Raw genomic sequence first — 14,261 nt, forward strand, 5'->3', positions numbered from 1 at the left:
GAAAACAGAAGTCCATCAAATAGACATCCATTTGAAATCAAAATCATCATGCATATATAGAAAATCTGTTGAAATAGAAAAAATCTACTCTAACAAACCGAAATAAAAAGGTATATATAACATAAATGCATAAAAAGGAACTAACTAATGACATAAATGAAAGGGAGTAGGGTTAGAGATACTATACAAAGGATGCCCCATGGCATCATATGTCATAGGTGTGGCACAATCTGGAATATCTGCTAGTTGACAGGCAGATCAACAGGTTGCTTATCAGATGTTCCTTGTTGGAATTTGACTCTCTTCGGTTGGTGCAAATGTTCCTCATTGTGTTGCATACTTTTGTTGAAATCAGGCCTTCTTCTTTTTCTACTGAGAAGATGGAATGGAAAATAAGATGAAAAAAAGTGATAAACCGAATTAACGAATCTGTCTCAAACTGCGGTGGAGGACCCTACGGTTCAACCTCTTCACCATTTTCCAACCTCTTTGGAACTTCAACATGATACCTTCTTTCCACTTTTTTGTACAATCTGACCATACCACCGGTTGTTGCGGGAATAGTAGCATAAGATAAATACATCCCCCCTAGATCGGCTGCAAACTTCTGCGAGAGGAGCATTCCCCATACATCTGGTACATCAATGATAGATATATCCATAGTGACGATCTTATATGGATAATTAGCCAAGGAAACTTGTAGATCTTTGACCACACCAAGGACTTCAATCTTTTTAGAATCCATCGAGCAAATGTTATGATAGGGCCTAGAAATCTCTAAGTTCAACTAATCCATAACTTTCTTGGTCATAACATTTGTTGAAGCACCAGAATCCAACGTACAGTTGTGAAGCAAACGATCATAAATATCCAAGGTGAGAAACAAAGGTTGGTGAGCTTCATTAGTCATGTAGCAATTCAAATCCTTTAATTTAATTTCTTCGTCCTTTGGATGTGTATCAACCTTTTCATGTTGAACCATGCCTAAAGCCTTGAAGAATGATGCCCTTTGAGAGGGAATTTTTAGAAGCTCAAGTAATGGAACAGAGATTTTAATGCTATTAATCCATGCAGCGCAATCCACCTTTAATCCTAACTCGTATTTTTCGAATGCAACCAGTTTATTTTGACCCTGATCTTTACCTTTTCTTTGATAAGTATATCCCATACTTTTGGCAATTTCCAGAATTTTGTCTTCAAAATGGTTTTTCACCATACATTTGTGTGATGGGATCCTTTTCATCACTGAATTTATCGATAGCGAAGGATGAAGAAATCATATCTGCACAACGACTTTCCTTAGAAGAATTTTGACTTACATTATGTATTTGATGTAAAGAAGAAAAAATAAAATTATTATTATGCTAGTCTCATGGGTTTCATAAGCAAGGAATTTTATTTTTAGTTATGGCTCCCATTGTGAACCCTTATGATTGGTCATAAAATCAAGTTGAGTCAATGTCATGTATGAAGGACCCTTCTTGGGCATGTTACATATTTGTATGAATTATTGTTAAGATATGGTATGTTCTATGCTTATAACAATTTACTTCTTTTTCTTATTATAGTCCACAAATTAGCAATCACATGTACATAAAGTAAAGTGCAGATAGAACATTAAACGATCGACAGAAAACAAGCCAAGACAAGAGACACAAGATGTGGCGGCTAGCCAGGGACAAACCCCACAATGTGTGGGGAAACCCTTTGATCAAATATTCTTTTATCTTCAATAATTTAGCAGAGAGAAATAGTACAATAAATCTGATTCATATCAGCAGTACAAACCCTAGATCAGTAGCATCAGCATTCGTGGCTTCATTATCAAACTAGGGCAGACGATATCTCACAAACCAACCGTCGGATTGACTTCATTCCACCACCAAAAGTTGCGGCTTCCAGAGGAGGTTCAGATGAACCTATAGCGCAGTTCCAAAGAGGAGATCTTTTAGGCCACGCAAGTCATTCTTTACTTCTGCAGTTTCAGCTTCAGTTTCAGCAGTTTCCGGCTTCAAACTAGGGCAGTCGATATCTTGCAAACCGTTCGTCAGATTGACTTCATTCCACCACCAAAAGTTGCGGCTTTCAGAGGAGGTTCAGATGAACCTACAGCGCAGTTCAGATGAGGAGATCTTCTAGGCCATGCAAGTCAATCTTTACTTCTGCAGTTGCAGCTTCAGTTTCAACAGCTTCCGGCTTCACATGTGTGAGAGAGACCCATTTCTGCGCAGTAGAGAAGAGACTCATTTCTGCGCAGTAGAGAGAGAGATGTGATGAGAAGTGTGTGTCCAAATGAGGAAAATTCCTCTTATATTTATACACAACGTTTGTGGGTGAATAGATGCGACTGTTGGGCTTCTGAGCCTACATGAGTTGTAGATCGGCTTGATAATAATTCCATAATCAAAATAAATTCATATCTCCATGAATACTTATCGGAATCGGATGATCTTTATATCAATCCTACACCTCTCGACGAAAGGAATCTAATAAAAATATTATCAGCCATGAATAAGATGACCCACATGAAGTTTTGCCCTGGTTGCCAATTTTAACAATTATTAAAAGAGTAAAAGGGCCCTCCAAGACCAAGCTAAAGCACCTCCAACAAGTTGGCTTCAAGATGGAGTCATGGATCTACATCAAAGGACATGTTGGCTCACATACAACTCATGTTGGCTTATTTGATGGGCAAACCACTATAAATAGGGCAGCTATGCCTCATTTTAGAGACAGAATTTCGGTCAAGAAATCTGCAATAGGAAGTGCGAGAATCACTAAGAAAAGAGTCTCATTACCAACACGAAATTTTTTGGGTATGTTTTCAAGGCTGATATCCTCCACACGTGCGAGATTGCAGGACTGTCTACTACGGAAAAAATAAAAATAAAAGAGGTTGAGATATTTAAGTCATAGTGAGAGGGAAGATTTTGGGTGAGAAATAAGGAAGATCCTAAACCGAATTGGCAAGAAGAAGTCTCCTTCTAGAGCGAAGATCATCAAGGGTCAAAGTTGGTCAACCACATGTGCGAAGGGTTTCTGAATTAGGGCTGAAAGTTGCAAGTCAGTCCTAGGAACCGAAACACGGCAAGGTAGCCGAAAAGGAGGAAGAAACAAGAAGTTTGACTATCGTTGACTCAAGGAAGAAGAGAAAGCTTTATGTCTTGGTCTTGGAGTGGCAAATAGGTCAAGGGTCTTGGTCTTGGTATTTGTCAACTAAAGTCTCCATAAGAAGAAGAATTCGTTTGGGTTTTCCTTTCAAGTAGGAGAGGTTTTGTCCCTTGTTGATCACCAACATTTTGTGTCTCTTGTCTCTTTATAGTTTATGCATTGGTAGTTGTTTGATGAAGAAGAACACTATAATAACCTAAATAAAAGAAGATCCTAATCTCATAAGTAAAAAGCATTCACAAACAATTATCATTACAAGAGAAATCAAATAATTGCAATGCCTTAGATTTCTCAACATTCTTCCCCTTCCCTTTTCTTGCTAGGGCTATGCTTTCCTGTTTCTCCTCAACCTTTGGAGTTTTTCCATTGTTGCTACTACTGGCATTGACCAACCTGAGCCTAAGCTCCTCCTCAGTGAAATTACTCCATAGGAAATCCCAACTTGGTAACTAGTCTCGTCCATTAGTAACTTGGACAAAGACATCCCGCAACCTAGAAAACCCATTCAAGTCCACTCGCACCAACTCGTCATCACTTGGCTTATCTCCTACTGCAGCCAACTCGTCCCTGACAAGTCACTCTGGTAAGATAGGAAACCACTTCTTCACCCTTGAGCATTTTAATGGTCCTCAACTTTTCTCTGAGAATGAATTCCCTGTTTGATGTAGAATTCTGGTACAAATTTACAATTGTGTCCCACATCTTCTTCGTTGTGTCCTTTGCAATACGAGGGACTATATGGTCCTTGACTCCAAGGATAATCCTCTTGGCATTCACGTTCTCCTTTCTATAGGTTACCAGTTGTTGTGGATTTGTCGATACGGCTATAACATTAGTCCCATACTCCTTCAATCCATGTTCTTCTAATAGAATAGACATTTTGGCTTTCTAAATGCCAAAGTTAGAGGCTCTATCCAATTTGTGTTAGATTTTTATGGGTATGGTAGCATCGGACAAGTGTTCTAGTCTTAGATGATGCTAAGAGGTTAAAGAACACTAGATCTCCAAAACCCAGAAAAGGTTTTGCGAGATAAGCTTGGGAAACACCTTAGTTAAATTAATTTGCCATAATTAAAATATTTCCTAAGTCTAATTTAGGAAAAGTGATAAATTAATGTTAATTAATTAAAGATGTTCGAGATTGCTCTACAGGCTTCTATTGATGAAGTCTAATTGATCTTAGTCGTCGATCAAGATTAAATCATGGCCATTGAGACTGTTTCCATATGCAAAAGGTCATGTCCTTTAGGGCAAGTCGACTTAAACATTATGAAGCCGATATGAATTTGGAGGGAAACATAAATTCAAATTTGCTCATAATAAAATTTAAATATATTTTCCTTAATGATTGCTTGCCCAAATTTGTCCCACATTAAATAATAATTAGAGGAGTGCCAAACACATTAATAATAATATCTTTTTTATCCAATTGAATTCTCTTTTGGGCTAGATGGGCTTCTTTTGGGGTAGTCGGGTTTCTCATGGGAAATTCATCCCATAGCTGCCCAGAATTTCAACAAGATCCATATCAACAAACCCAAACACCACATCACAAGTCCATCATAGTCTATTACTTTACTAATAATTCAAATTTGACTTTATAAAATAAGGCATAATCCAAGAATGCAAACATTGTATTTCCATTGGTTGTACCTTTTACTCCCACTAACCTACATTTGTGATCATTTGTTGGACATTAACAAAATTACCTTATCTTACTTTTTCTTAGTACTATATATATGGGAGAAATATTATGTAAAGAGAAAAGGAAGCAAGAGTTACCTTCTATGCTCTGGATCTGGTATTAGTTTTCTTAAGAGTGATACCATAATGATTGTAGTAGTCAAATTATCCAAAATGGAACTAAGAAAAAATGTGATGATTCCAACCTACACCACCAAACAACAAATCCACAATTAACATCTCTTCATGCATTAATATAATCAATAAAGTTCAAAAATCAAAAATGTTACCATAGTTTAAAGCATAAAGCAATTTCAAATGTAAACAAAACTATAAAAAGTTGGCAAGCAAAGACAAAAATTATAGATAAAAACAAACTTTTATGGTTACATTATTGCAATGAAAAATTAGTGGCATATATGTTATTGCAAATTTGCAATAGTACAAGGATGAAGCAATGATATTAGAAAAATGTAACACATGATCCAACATAAGAATGGAAAATAAGGAACCTATTATCGCTCCGATTCTCCCTAGAGAAAAAGTCCCAACCTCACCGAGGGGGGAACCTAAGGAAACTATCAAGCAAGCCACCCACTATCACCTCAGCAGCCTTGCCCCTCACTTCTAGATTTAGGTGTGTGATTTCCTAGCCTAAGGGGTGTTCCCTATGTTTGATTCTAAGCTGATCGTTTAGTATAAATGGAAGTATTATTTAGCTTAGACGTTGACGGTTGACCCTTTCTTCTAGCTGTGGCATGATGAAATTTTTTAAAAGTATGAAGCACAAATGTTGATTTTTCGATGAATCATTGAAATATGAAGCATAAACATTGAATTTTCGTTGAAGTATCCAAAGCATATCAACCATAACCTTAACCAAAAGCACAGGAAGAAAAATGAAGATTGCATTTATGAACCTTCAATTCAATTCCACAATGAAAGAGTAGATATTTGCATCAAATAACACAAGTTAACATTTAGGATTTTTTGCTCAAAGGAGTTGAGCTCAAGCAGTAGAGGCACATATTGTGTTTCTAGTCGTGGCGAGTTCAAATCTCTAGACACATGTTCTACTTGGTGAAAATTTGTGAAAAAAGTCGTATAAATGAGTTCCACTGGGTAGTCCCATAACCGTTTCGTTGAAAAAAGAAAAACATTTAGGATTTTCTTAGCAAGAAATCTCTTGCAAAATGGGTGTGCCTAGTGCCATAGCCCCTAGATATACCGAAGTGAGGCCAGTGCAAGAGAGTAATCTTACCGAATGTTATTTTCGGTGCATTATAACAATCAAACAGCCAAATGGTTAGTTTCAGGATGACTTAGGGGGGTTATATACTCAAGGTACATGGAAGTAATGTCCATGTTCAATCCTACCTAATGCAATACTACTTGAATGGATATCGTTACCCACCACCTGTGGGTCATATCCATAGGGGGGGGATTTTTCTCCTAAATAGTCCTTAGCCAGTAGCTAGCAGCCACCAGATAGCTCAATGTAGGACTATCCCCGCTGCCTGATCCAACCATATGCTCCCTCACCCATTTGTTATGATCGTATGTTTGAAGGTGGGCCTTCCAACTCCGAAGACATGGCTTTTCATTATGTAGTTGGGTAATTTTATTTACCTATCATGGACACTTTTGGGCATGGATTAGTGGGGGGATTCAGCAGAAAGAGTGGGCTTGGTTTGTACTATTGTCTCCTTTGTCCAATTTGATGGTTAACTTTGTATTCTAGTCCCGTGGGATCTCCTTTATTGGCTACTAGTTTTAGAGGTGGCAATACATAAACCCTGATTTTGGTTGTGTGGTCCCGCTTCCCAACACCATATATATCACTCCCTTTCACTCATTATAAACCTTTTCACCATATTTCCCATCCAGGTCCACATTTTTCCATTGGGTCCACGAGGAGTTACCTTCCCCCTCCCCTTGTCCCCACTGTGGGTTGGGCCTAAAACAAGGCCCCGAAGGTTGATGTAGTTAAAAAAAGAAACGAAAAAGCATAATTTGGCCACTCTCAATAGGAAATGTACCAAAAAATGCAAAATATGGTCAAGACATACAAATTTAGTACGTGGGCAAAAGCCAAACATGACCACTACCAATATCATTATGGCCATCACCTTGGTTGCTAGGGCCCCTCATATCGGCCCCTTACATCATTAAGGAACTCATGATTGTCCCAAACCCTAGTGGGTGATGAACTAACCCACCTTAAGGGGGTATTCAATGTTATATCTTACACATCATGCTCTCATCCCCTAGAACCCCGAGTAGTTATAAACAAAAAATCAATAAAAGGCAAAGGCCTATGAAGAAGGGTGGAAAAACAAAGGCTGAGGTAACTCATTTACCACGATTGCTCCCTCCAACAATCATACACCCAAGTGTTGGTTTTCGTGATTATAGCTACCCTTGTATTGTGGCATGTGGCTTGGAGCCTTCCCCTGATGCCCCACTCTATTCCATCATTATATCACATGCCACCTTCCATTTGATGGATGTACCATGGACATGTCACTCCCCTTAGAGGTTGAAACTACCTAAAAGGGTCCTTTGTTAACCTTCTTTTTGAACTTGGAGACACTTGTACGTTTTAAAGCCCACTATGGAAGGGCATGCCACTATAAAGTGTCCACTTGGATCAATGATTTGTAAGCTCATTTACTCAATTGCACTAATTTTTGGTTATACAGGAAGATGAGGGGATGCATTGAATCTTATACTGGATTGTAGGTGGGTCTTCATCTTGGGTTTGGTCTCTCTATACGGGGTCCAAGCCAGTGTTGCAGGAATCGCCCCCCCCCCGGAGGATCCAAACCCGGAACCGCGGTTCGGAGCGAACCGTCCCGGAATCCCTTTAGGAATCGCGATTCTGAGGAGGAGGGGGCGCGGTTCCGTCTTTTAGACGCGGTTCCTGCCATATAGGTTGCGGCCACCCCGGAACCGCGGATCCGAGGGCGGTTCGGGCACGGGGTGGCGCCAAGCTTCCGGCCCGGAACCGCACGCCACCCGCACGGTTCCCAGGCGATTCCGGAAGCAACCCGCGGCATCATTTTTTTAACTTGATTTTTTTTTAATTTGTTTTAACTTGAGTCTTAACTAGCATGAGGGGGTGGGTTAGGTTGGTTTAGGGTGAGTCTAGGGTGACTTTAGAAAAGAATAAAGCCCCCATTCTCTTCTCATTTTCTCACTTTGAGTTTATGAGAGTTGGAGAAGAGAAGAGAGGAGAGGAGAAGAGAAGAGAGGAAAGGAGAGGAGAAGAGAGGAGAGCTTGGAGGAGTGAAGAAGGAGGAGCTAGGAGAAGGAGGAGGAGCTAGGAGAAGGAGGAGGAGCTTGGAGCAAGAGCTTGGAGGACTTCATCTACAAGAGCTAAAGAGGTAAGTTCAAACCCCAAACTCCCTTGTTTTTTTGAAAAAAAAATTGTATTTTTCTCCTCCCTCTCCTACTCTTTCCCATTGTTTCTACTTGCTCCTTTATTTACAGGTTGTCCACCACCTATATCCATATTCCAAGATGGTGTTCTTTTGGCTTCTATGTATCATTCCACTCTTGGTTTTAATGATGGCAAGGGTGAGGAATAGAGGGGAAGAGGAAGGGGATGAACTTGGTCCTAATAGTAGTGACCCAATGTATGATGAGGAGGAAGGGTTTGAAGAGGAAGGGGATGAACTTGAAGAGGACACTGAAGCACAAGATGGGAAAGGTACATCAAATCCCTTGTGGACCTTTGTGACCAAACTTGAAGGGGGAAAGGGTGGTGGATCTTACAAATGGATGTGCCCTCATGGTTGTCATGGAGGAAAACCATATACGGGTTCATATACCCGTCTGAGGAGGCATCTTTGTGGGGTGCTAGACAGTGATGAAAGAAAGGGTTCCGTGGGGGTAAACATTTGCCCAAACATTTCAAGTGAACAAAGACAAAAATACATCAAATTAGAGATGGCTGCACAAGGAAAAAACAAGAAACAAAAAACTCATTCTGAATCAAGTGCAACCTCTAAATTTGGTAGTTGCCCATCTCCTCATGGTACTTTTGCAACCTCTGGAGGTAGAAAAACAATAGGGGATTTCCTTAATGTTACTGGGAGGGATGATGTGGATGGAAAGATAGTCCGTTTTCTTTGTGCTTGCGGTGTACCATTCAATGTGCTTCGCTCTCCCTATTGGCAAGACATGGTAAAGGCCATCAATGAAGCCCCAAAAGGATACAAGGCCCCCAACTATGAGAAAGCTAGAACAGTGTTATTAGAAAGAGAAAAAGCTAAGGTTCAAAGAGCTTTGACACGTTTTACACATGAGTGGGTGGATTATGGGGTATCCATTGTATCAGATGGGTGGACAAATATTAGAAACCAACATTTGATAAATGTTCTTGGTGTTTCTTCTAGTGGTGCAGTATTTATTGCATCTCATGACTCCTCCTCCATCAGTGCAACTGCACAAAACATTGCAGATCTCCTATTGAAATCAATCAAAGATGTTGGTCCGAATAATGTGATTCAAGTGATCACAGATAATGCAGCAAATTGTAAGTTAGCAGGAAAAATTATTGAGCGTACTCATCCACACATCTTTTGGTCTGGGTGCCTGGTTCACACATTGAACCTTTTGATGCATGATATTGTGAAACACAAAGATTGTGGGTGGATTGCTGAGGTTTACAGGAAAGGGAAGCAGCTCATTAAATTCATCACAGGGCATACAAGGGTAAACTACTTCTATGGCACTTACTCCAAGTTGCAATTGCTTAAAATTGCAAAGACAAGATTTGCTAGTTATTACCTCACCTTTAGGCGGCTAGTGAGGGTGAGACAAGCTTTAACTAATCTGGTGTGTGCTGAAACATGGGATGAAATTAACAATGACACAGATGGTGCTAATGAAGTCAAGGACATTGTTCTTGACAGTTACTTTTGGTCACAGGTTAAATATGTTTTGCAATTCACCAAACCAATTTATTACATGATCAAGTTTGCAGATTCAGATCGACCAGTAATTGGGGAGGTGTATGAGCAAATGGATAGCATGTTGGGGCAGATTAAAGACATTGTTGAGCCTAGAGATACCACCTTGTACAAATATATTCGTGAAGAGGTGGTAAAACGATGGGATAGCCTAAATGTTCCATTGCATGCATTAGCATATGTTTTGACACCTAAATACTATCATCCATCATGGCTTTCAAAACCAGCACCTGGGGGGGGAGTCAGGAGAAGACCACACCAAGATAAAGAGGTTCACGAAAAATATATGGCTGCATTGAGTAGATTAATCCCTGATGAGGAGGAGGCTGCATTGGTACGGAGACACGTGAGCAACTATACGAGCAGCACTGGTCCATTTTCGAGCATGCATGCAATTCAAGATCGAGAGAATTTTTCTGCTCTTGAGTGGTGGAACATGCATGGAGGGCCTACTCCACTTCTACAGAGTTTGGCATTGCGGGTGCTATCACAGGTGGTAAACACTTCTTCTGCAGAGAGGTGTTGGAGCTCTTATTCTTTCATCCACAGTGTTAAAAGGAACAGGTTGAATTTAGACCGGGCAGAGAGCTTGGTTTATGTTCATTACAACTTGCGATTGTTGTCCCATTACTGTGAAGATGCAAAGTCTAATAAAGACTTGTTGACTTGGGACAAGAATCCAGAGGAGCCCAATTTGGAGGATGGAGTGTTGCGACTAGAGCAATTAGAGGATTCTCTTATCCAGGTATGTCCATTGTGGTATGAATTTTCCAATTTTCCCTTATAAAGAATTCATGTTTTTAATTTTTTTGTTAACTAGTGTTTTTTGTTTGCATGAATTTTTTGAGCGATTCTAGGATGATGACACGGGTGTTGATATGCCACCACCCCCACCCCCATCTGGTCCCTTGGTTTCTACTAGAGGAGGTTCTTCTTCATCAGTTCCAGTGCCACGACTTACACAGGGACCATCTTCTTCATTGCCACCACGTGGAGGCCCGCCATCACGTTCTATTCGTGGTGGAAGGAGGAGAGATTAGTAGATATATTCACAATCTACTTCTTTTTGTCATAGATTACTCATTAGACTTGTAGACTTGTGAATTTGAATTTTGAACCTTTTTGGCTTGGCGGTGACCAAGTGACATATTTTGTAAACATTATTATTTGAATTTTGGACATGACAAATGTTGACAGTTGCTCACTTGCTAGATAAATCATAATATGCTCTATGTTTTATGTTTTATAATATGCTTAAATGTTTTATGTTTTATAATATGCTTCAAAATTTGATGTATGTTTGTAATAGCTAGAATATAGATGATTGTTGTACATACTAGTAACTACAATGGAATCATGGATGCCATATCTATCTTGATTTATGCAAAAATATGCATGTTTTCATGTCTTCTACAATTAATTTGGTATTTGGGATGTTTGTTTTGAGTATAAATGCAAAAAAATATAAAAAAATATATATATATAGCAGACGCTTCCGCGGACGCTTCGCTCCCTAGATTTTTGGAAAATGACGCTTCCGCGCTCCGCGCTTCCGCTTCGCTCCCGCTTCGTGCAACATTGGTCCAAGCCCTCCAGAGGGTCATATAGGCATCTGTAGGGTGAGCATTGAGAGCCATGGGCCTCCACCAAAATAAAGAGCAGATTGCCACATCATGGGATCCTTCAGTTCCACTCATTGCTTGCTCGTGTTCCATTTATTTGACGATCATGATGCACTTGGACCACCTTGACCAGCTAGCTACACTCTTGCACCACATGCTTAGCAGCTGATCCAGGGCCTAGATGAGGATGTGTCTCACCATGGGAGACAATGGGAGGGCTTGCATCATTCTTCCAACCCTTACAGATGGGATACAGGCTTGTTCAATCCATTTGGAGACCCATGAGGATGTTTTGTGCCCCCATAGCCACTTGGAGGCACCACAAGTCATTTGCTTGGATACCAATGGGCCACCCCTTTTATCACTATGTTTGGAGTTGTAATGTCCCTTTTTTCTGGTGTTCCTTATGACATGGATAGGATGAACTTTCAGAGTTGGGGCCAGACAAGTCACAGGTGCATGTTGGTGTCATCAACGGGCCTGGCCTAGGGGCCCTTGGAGGGGTTTTGAGGAGTTTTTATGGGATCCGATGGCATTCGCTTGGCATATTCATCATCATGAGCAGTTCCGCACATCTTGTTTTTGGTTCTGTGACTTTCTGTTAATTCCCGTAAAACGAGGTTATTATTGGGCATAGCTTAATTAATTACACTCAATGTGGCATTCCGAGAGGAATATTTGACACAATACCTCAGTGTAATAGCTCGTTGGAACCAAAATGAAATGATCTATAGGATGGGATGCTGAGAAGTGATTTCTAGTGGTCGAAGAGAGTATAGTGGGCAATTTACCATTTTCTTTGATTAAAAATGGCTTTAATTAGTTATTTAATTAAGGAAAAATAATCAATTGGAGGAAAAGGCGCAAAAGTGACTTAAGTGAAATAAAATTAAATTAAAAACTCACTTAAGATAAAGTCAATGGAGGAGATTCTAGAATAATAATAAAATAAGATGCTTCTAGAAGCTTGGAGATCTATCCATCAGATCTATAAAAGAGGAAGAGGAGGTCACTTGGAAACATCTTGGATTTGTGTATTTTCTTTGTGGTGAGGTTTTGAGAACCCTGTTCTCTACTTCATCAGTAGCCCTAGGACAGAAACCCTCGAATGATTCACATTTAAGAATCTAGGGCAATTAGAGTTAATGAGATTCTTCTAGTCATGATGACTATTTGTGAGGTGTTTTTCAATTTTTCTTCTTATTCCAATCTTCACTTATTATTATTAGAGTGTGTCTTCTTTAGTTCATCAAATAGCTACCAAAACAAAGAGACAAGAACACAAGATGTTGCCATTCTGCCAAGGCCAAAACCTCTCACTCTTTGAGAGGAAAACCCGCACAAAATTCTTCTTATAGAGATTCCAATTGACGAATACCAAGATCATGACCCTTGACCTATGATTCCACTCCAAGACCAAGACACCAATCCTCTTCTTCGTCATAGATGAGATCATCATCACTGCTACTAAAGTCATCACCACTGCTGCTACATCAAAGTCATCATTATTGCACCACTGAGATCTTTACACCTTGTTGCACCTTCACTGAGAATATTGTTGCACTTTTACTGAGATCAGTGCTACTCCTTCATTGAGACCTTCACCATGACACCGAGATCTATATACTGAGATATTTAGAGAGCGAGATCATGACTGCTTCCAGAATACATGTCGAGACAGAGAGTGTCACTTTGGGATCCTTCTCTTCACAAATATGCCGAGATAGTGAGGTTGCTTCACTGTATTGGTAGGCCGAGACAGTGATCATTAATGAGACCTTTATTATTACAGCTACACCAAGATAGTGACTGCTTTCCTTGTACCGAGATCATGATTATAGGTATGCTGAGATTGCCACCACCGAGGAGGATGAGACTGCAGTTTCTCTCACTGTACAAGTTGTTGAGCTTGTGGACAGACCTCCGAAAATGTCATCCGAAACTATCCTCCTGCAATTCCTGTACCCATCCGAAGTTTAGAGAGAAATCCGAGTTTTTGTGTTTTCGGCAATGTTTTACAACTCCGACTCTGACTCCGACTCGGCCGAGGATCGACTCCGACTCCGACTCCGACTCGGTAATGACTCAGCCGGCTCGATTTCAATGACTCGGTCGTTGTAAAAAATACATTAAATATTTATTTTTTTTATAAAAAAACATAATTTTAAAGATTTTCATTCATGTTTCCAAACACACAGCATTATAATATAGATGGAAGACAACATATGATCAAAGTAGGCTCATGAACCAATCCATTATATCAAAATGGTACCCAATGGCAATACATAGTCAACTGTCATACATGATCAAAGACTCAAAACAAAATACAAATAACCAAGGAGGCTAGAAATGGCCTCTACAACAAAAGTAAACTGTGATGCTGACCAGACTCCAATACTAGTACTACTGGCTAGTAGCTACTGCCAGAGGAGCCAAGATCATCTCGACCAATCTCTGGATCAGACTCATCATCATCATCAGAGTCAGACAAGGGGCCCCATGCCTCCTCCTCATCATCATCGTCTCCAACTACAACTGTAGAAGTGGTGCCAGTACCACTAGCAGGTTGTGCAACAGATGCAAGCTGAGATAGAGTAGATATGCGGCTGCGCTTCTGTCGTGGCTGAGCAGAGGAAGCACCTACAACTGGAGTCCTACTCCTCGGAGTCCTTGCTGGCTGTGAGACTGAGGCTGGTGGATCGGGATCTGCATTCAACTGAACAGGCTGAAGTTGATGTTCCAGACCCAGTTCAAGTTCATCAAGATCCTCATCAGGATCAAACTCTGGTGCACGACTCTCCACTACCCA

At 40.2% G+C, this 14,261-nt stretch overlaps 1 protein-coding gene across 3 annotated transcripts in view; it reads right to left on the bottom strand.

Moving 5' to 3' along the window:
* LOC149146664 (sodium/proton antiporter 2-like) overlaps nucleotides 1–14,261 on the bottom strand; it is a 287,524-nt gene that overhangs the window by 230,422 nt on the left and 42,841 nt on the right. For all 3 annotated transcript variants that reach the window (XR_016264588.1, XM_089448761.1, XM_089448762.1), the window contains exon 5: nucleotides 4,954–5,060. Coding sequence is in view for 2 of the 3 variants with exons in the window: in XM_089448761.1 (XP_089304887.1) it covers nucleotides 4,954–5,060 (107 nt within the window). In the remaining variant the exon portion in view is untranslated. The remainder of the gene's footprint in view (nucleotides 1–4,953; nucleotides 5,061–14,261) is intronic.

Source organism: Pinus tabuliformis, chromosome X (genome assembly GCF_031772625.1).
Source record: "Pinus tabuliformis cultivar Carrire ecotype Pingquan chromosome X, CPIR1, whole genome shotgun sequence".
In the NCBI taxonomy this organism is placed as follows: Eukaryota; Viridiplantae; Streptophyta; class Pinopsida; order Pinales; family Pinaceae; genus Pinus; species Pinus tabuliformis.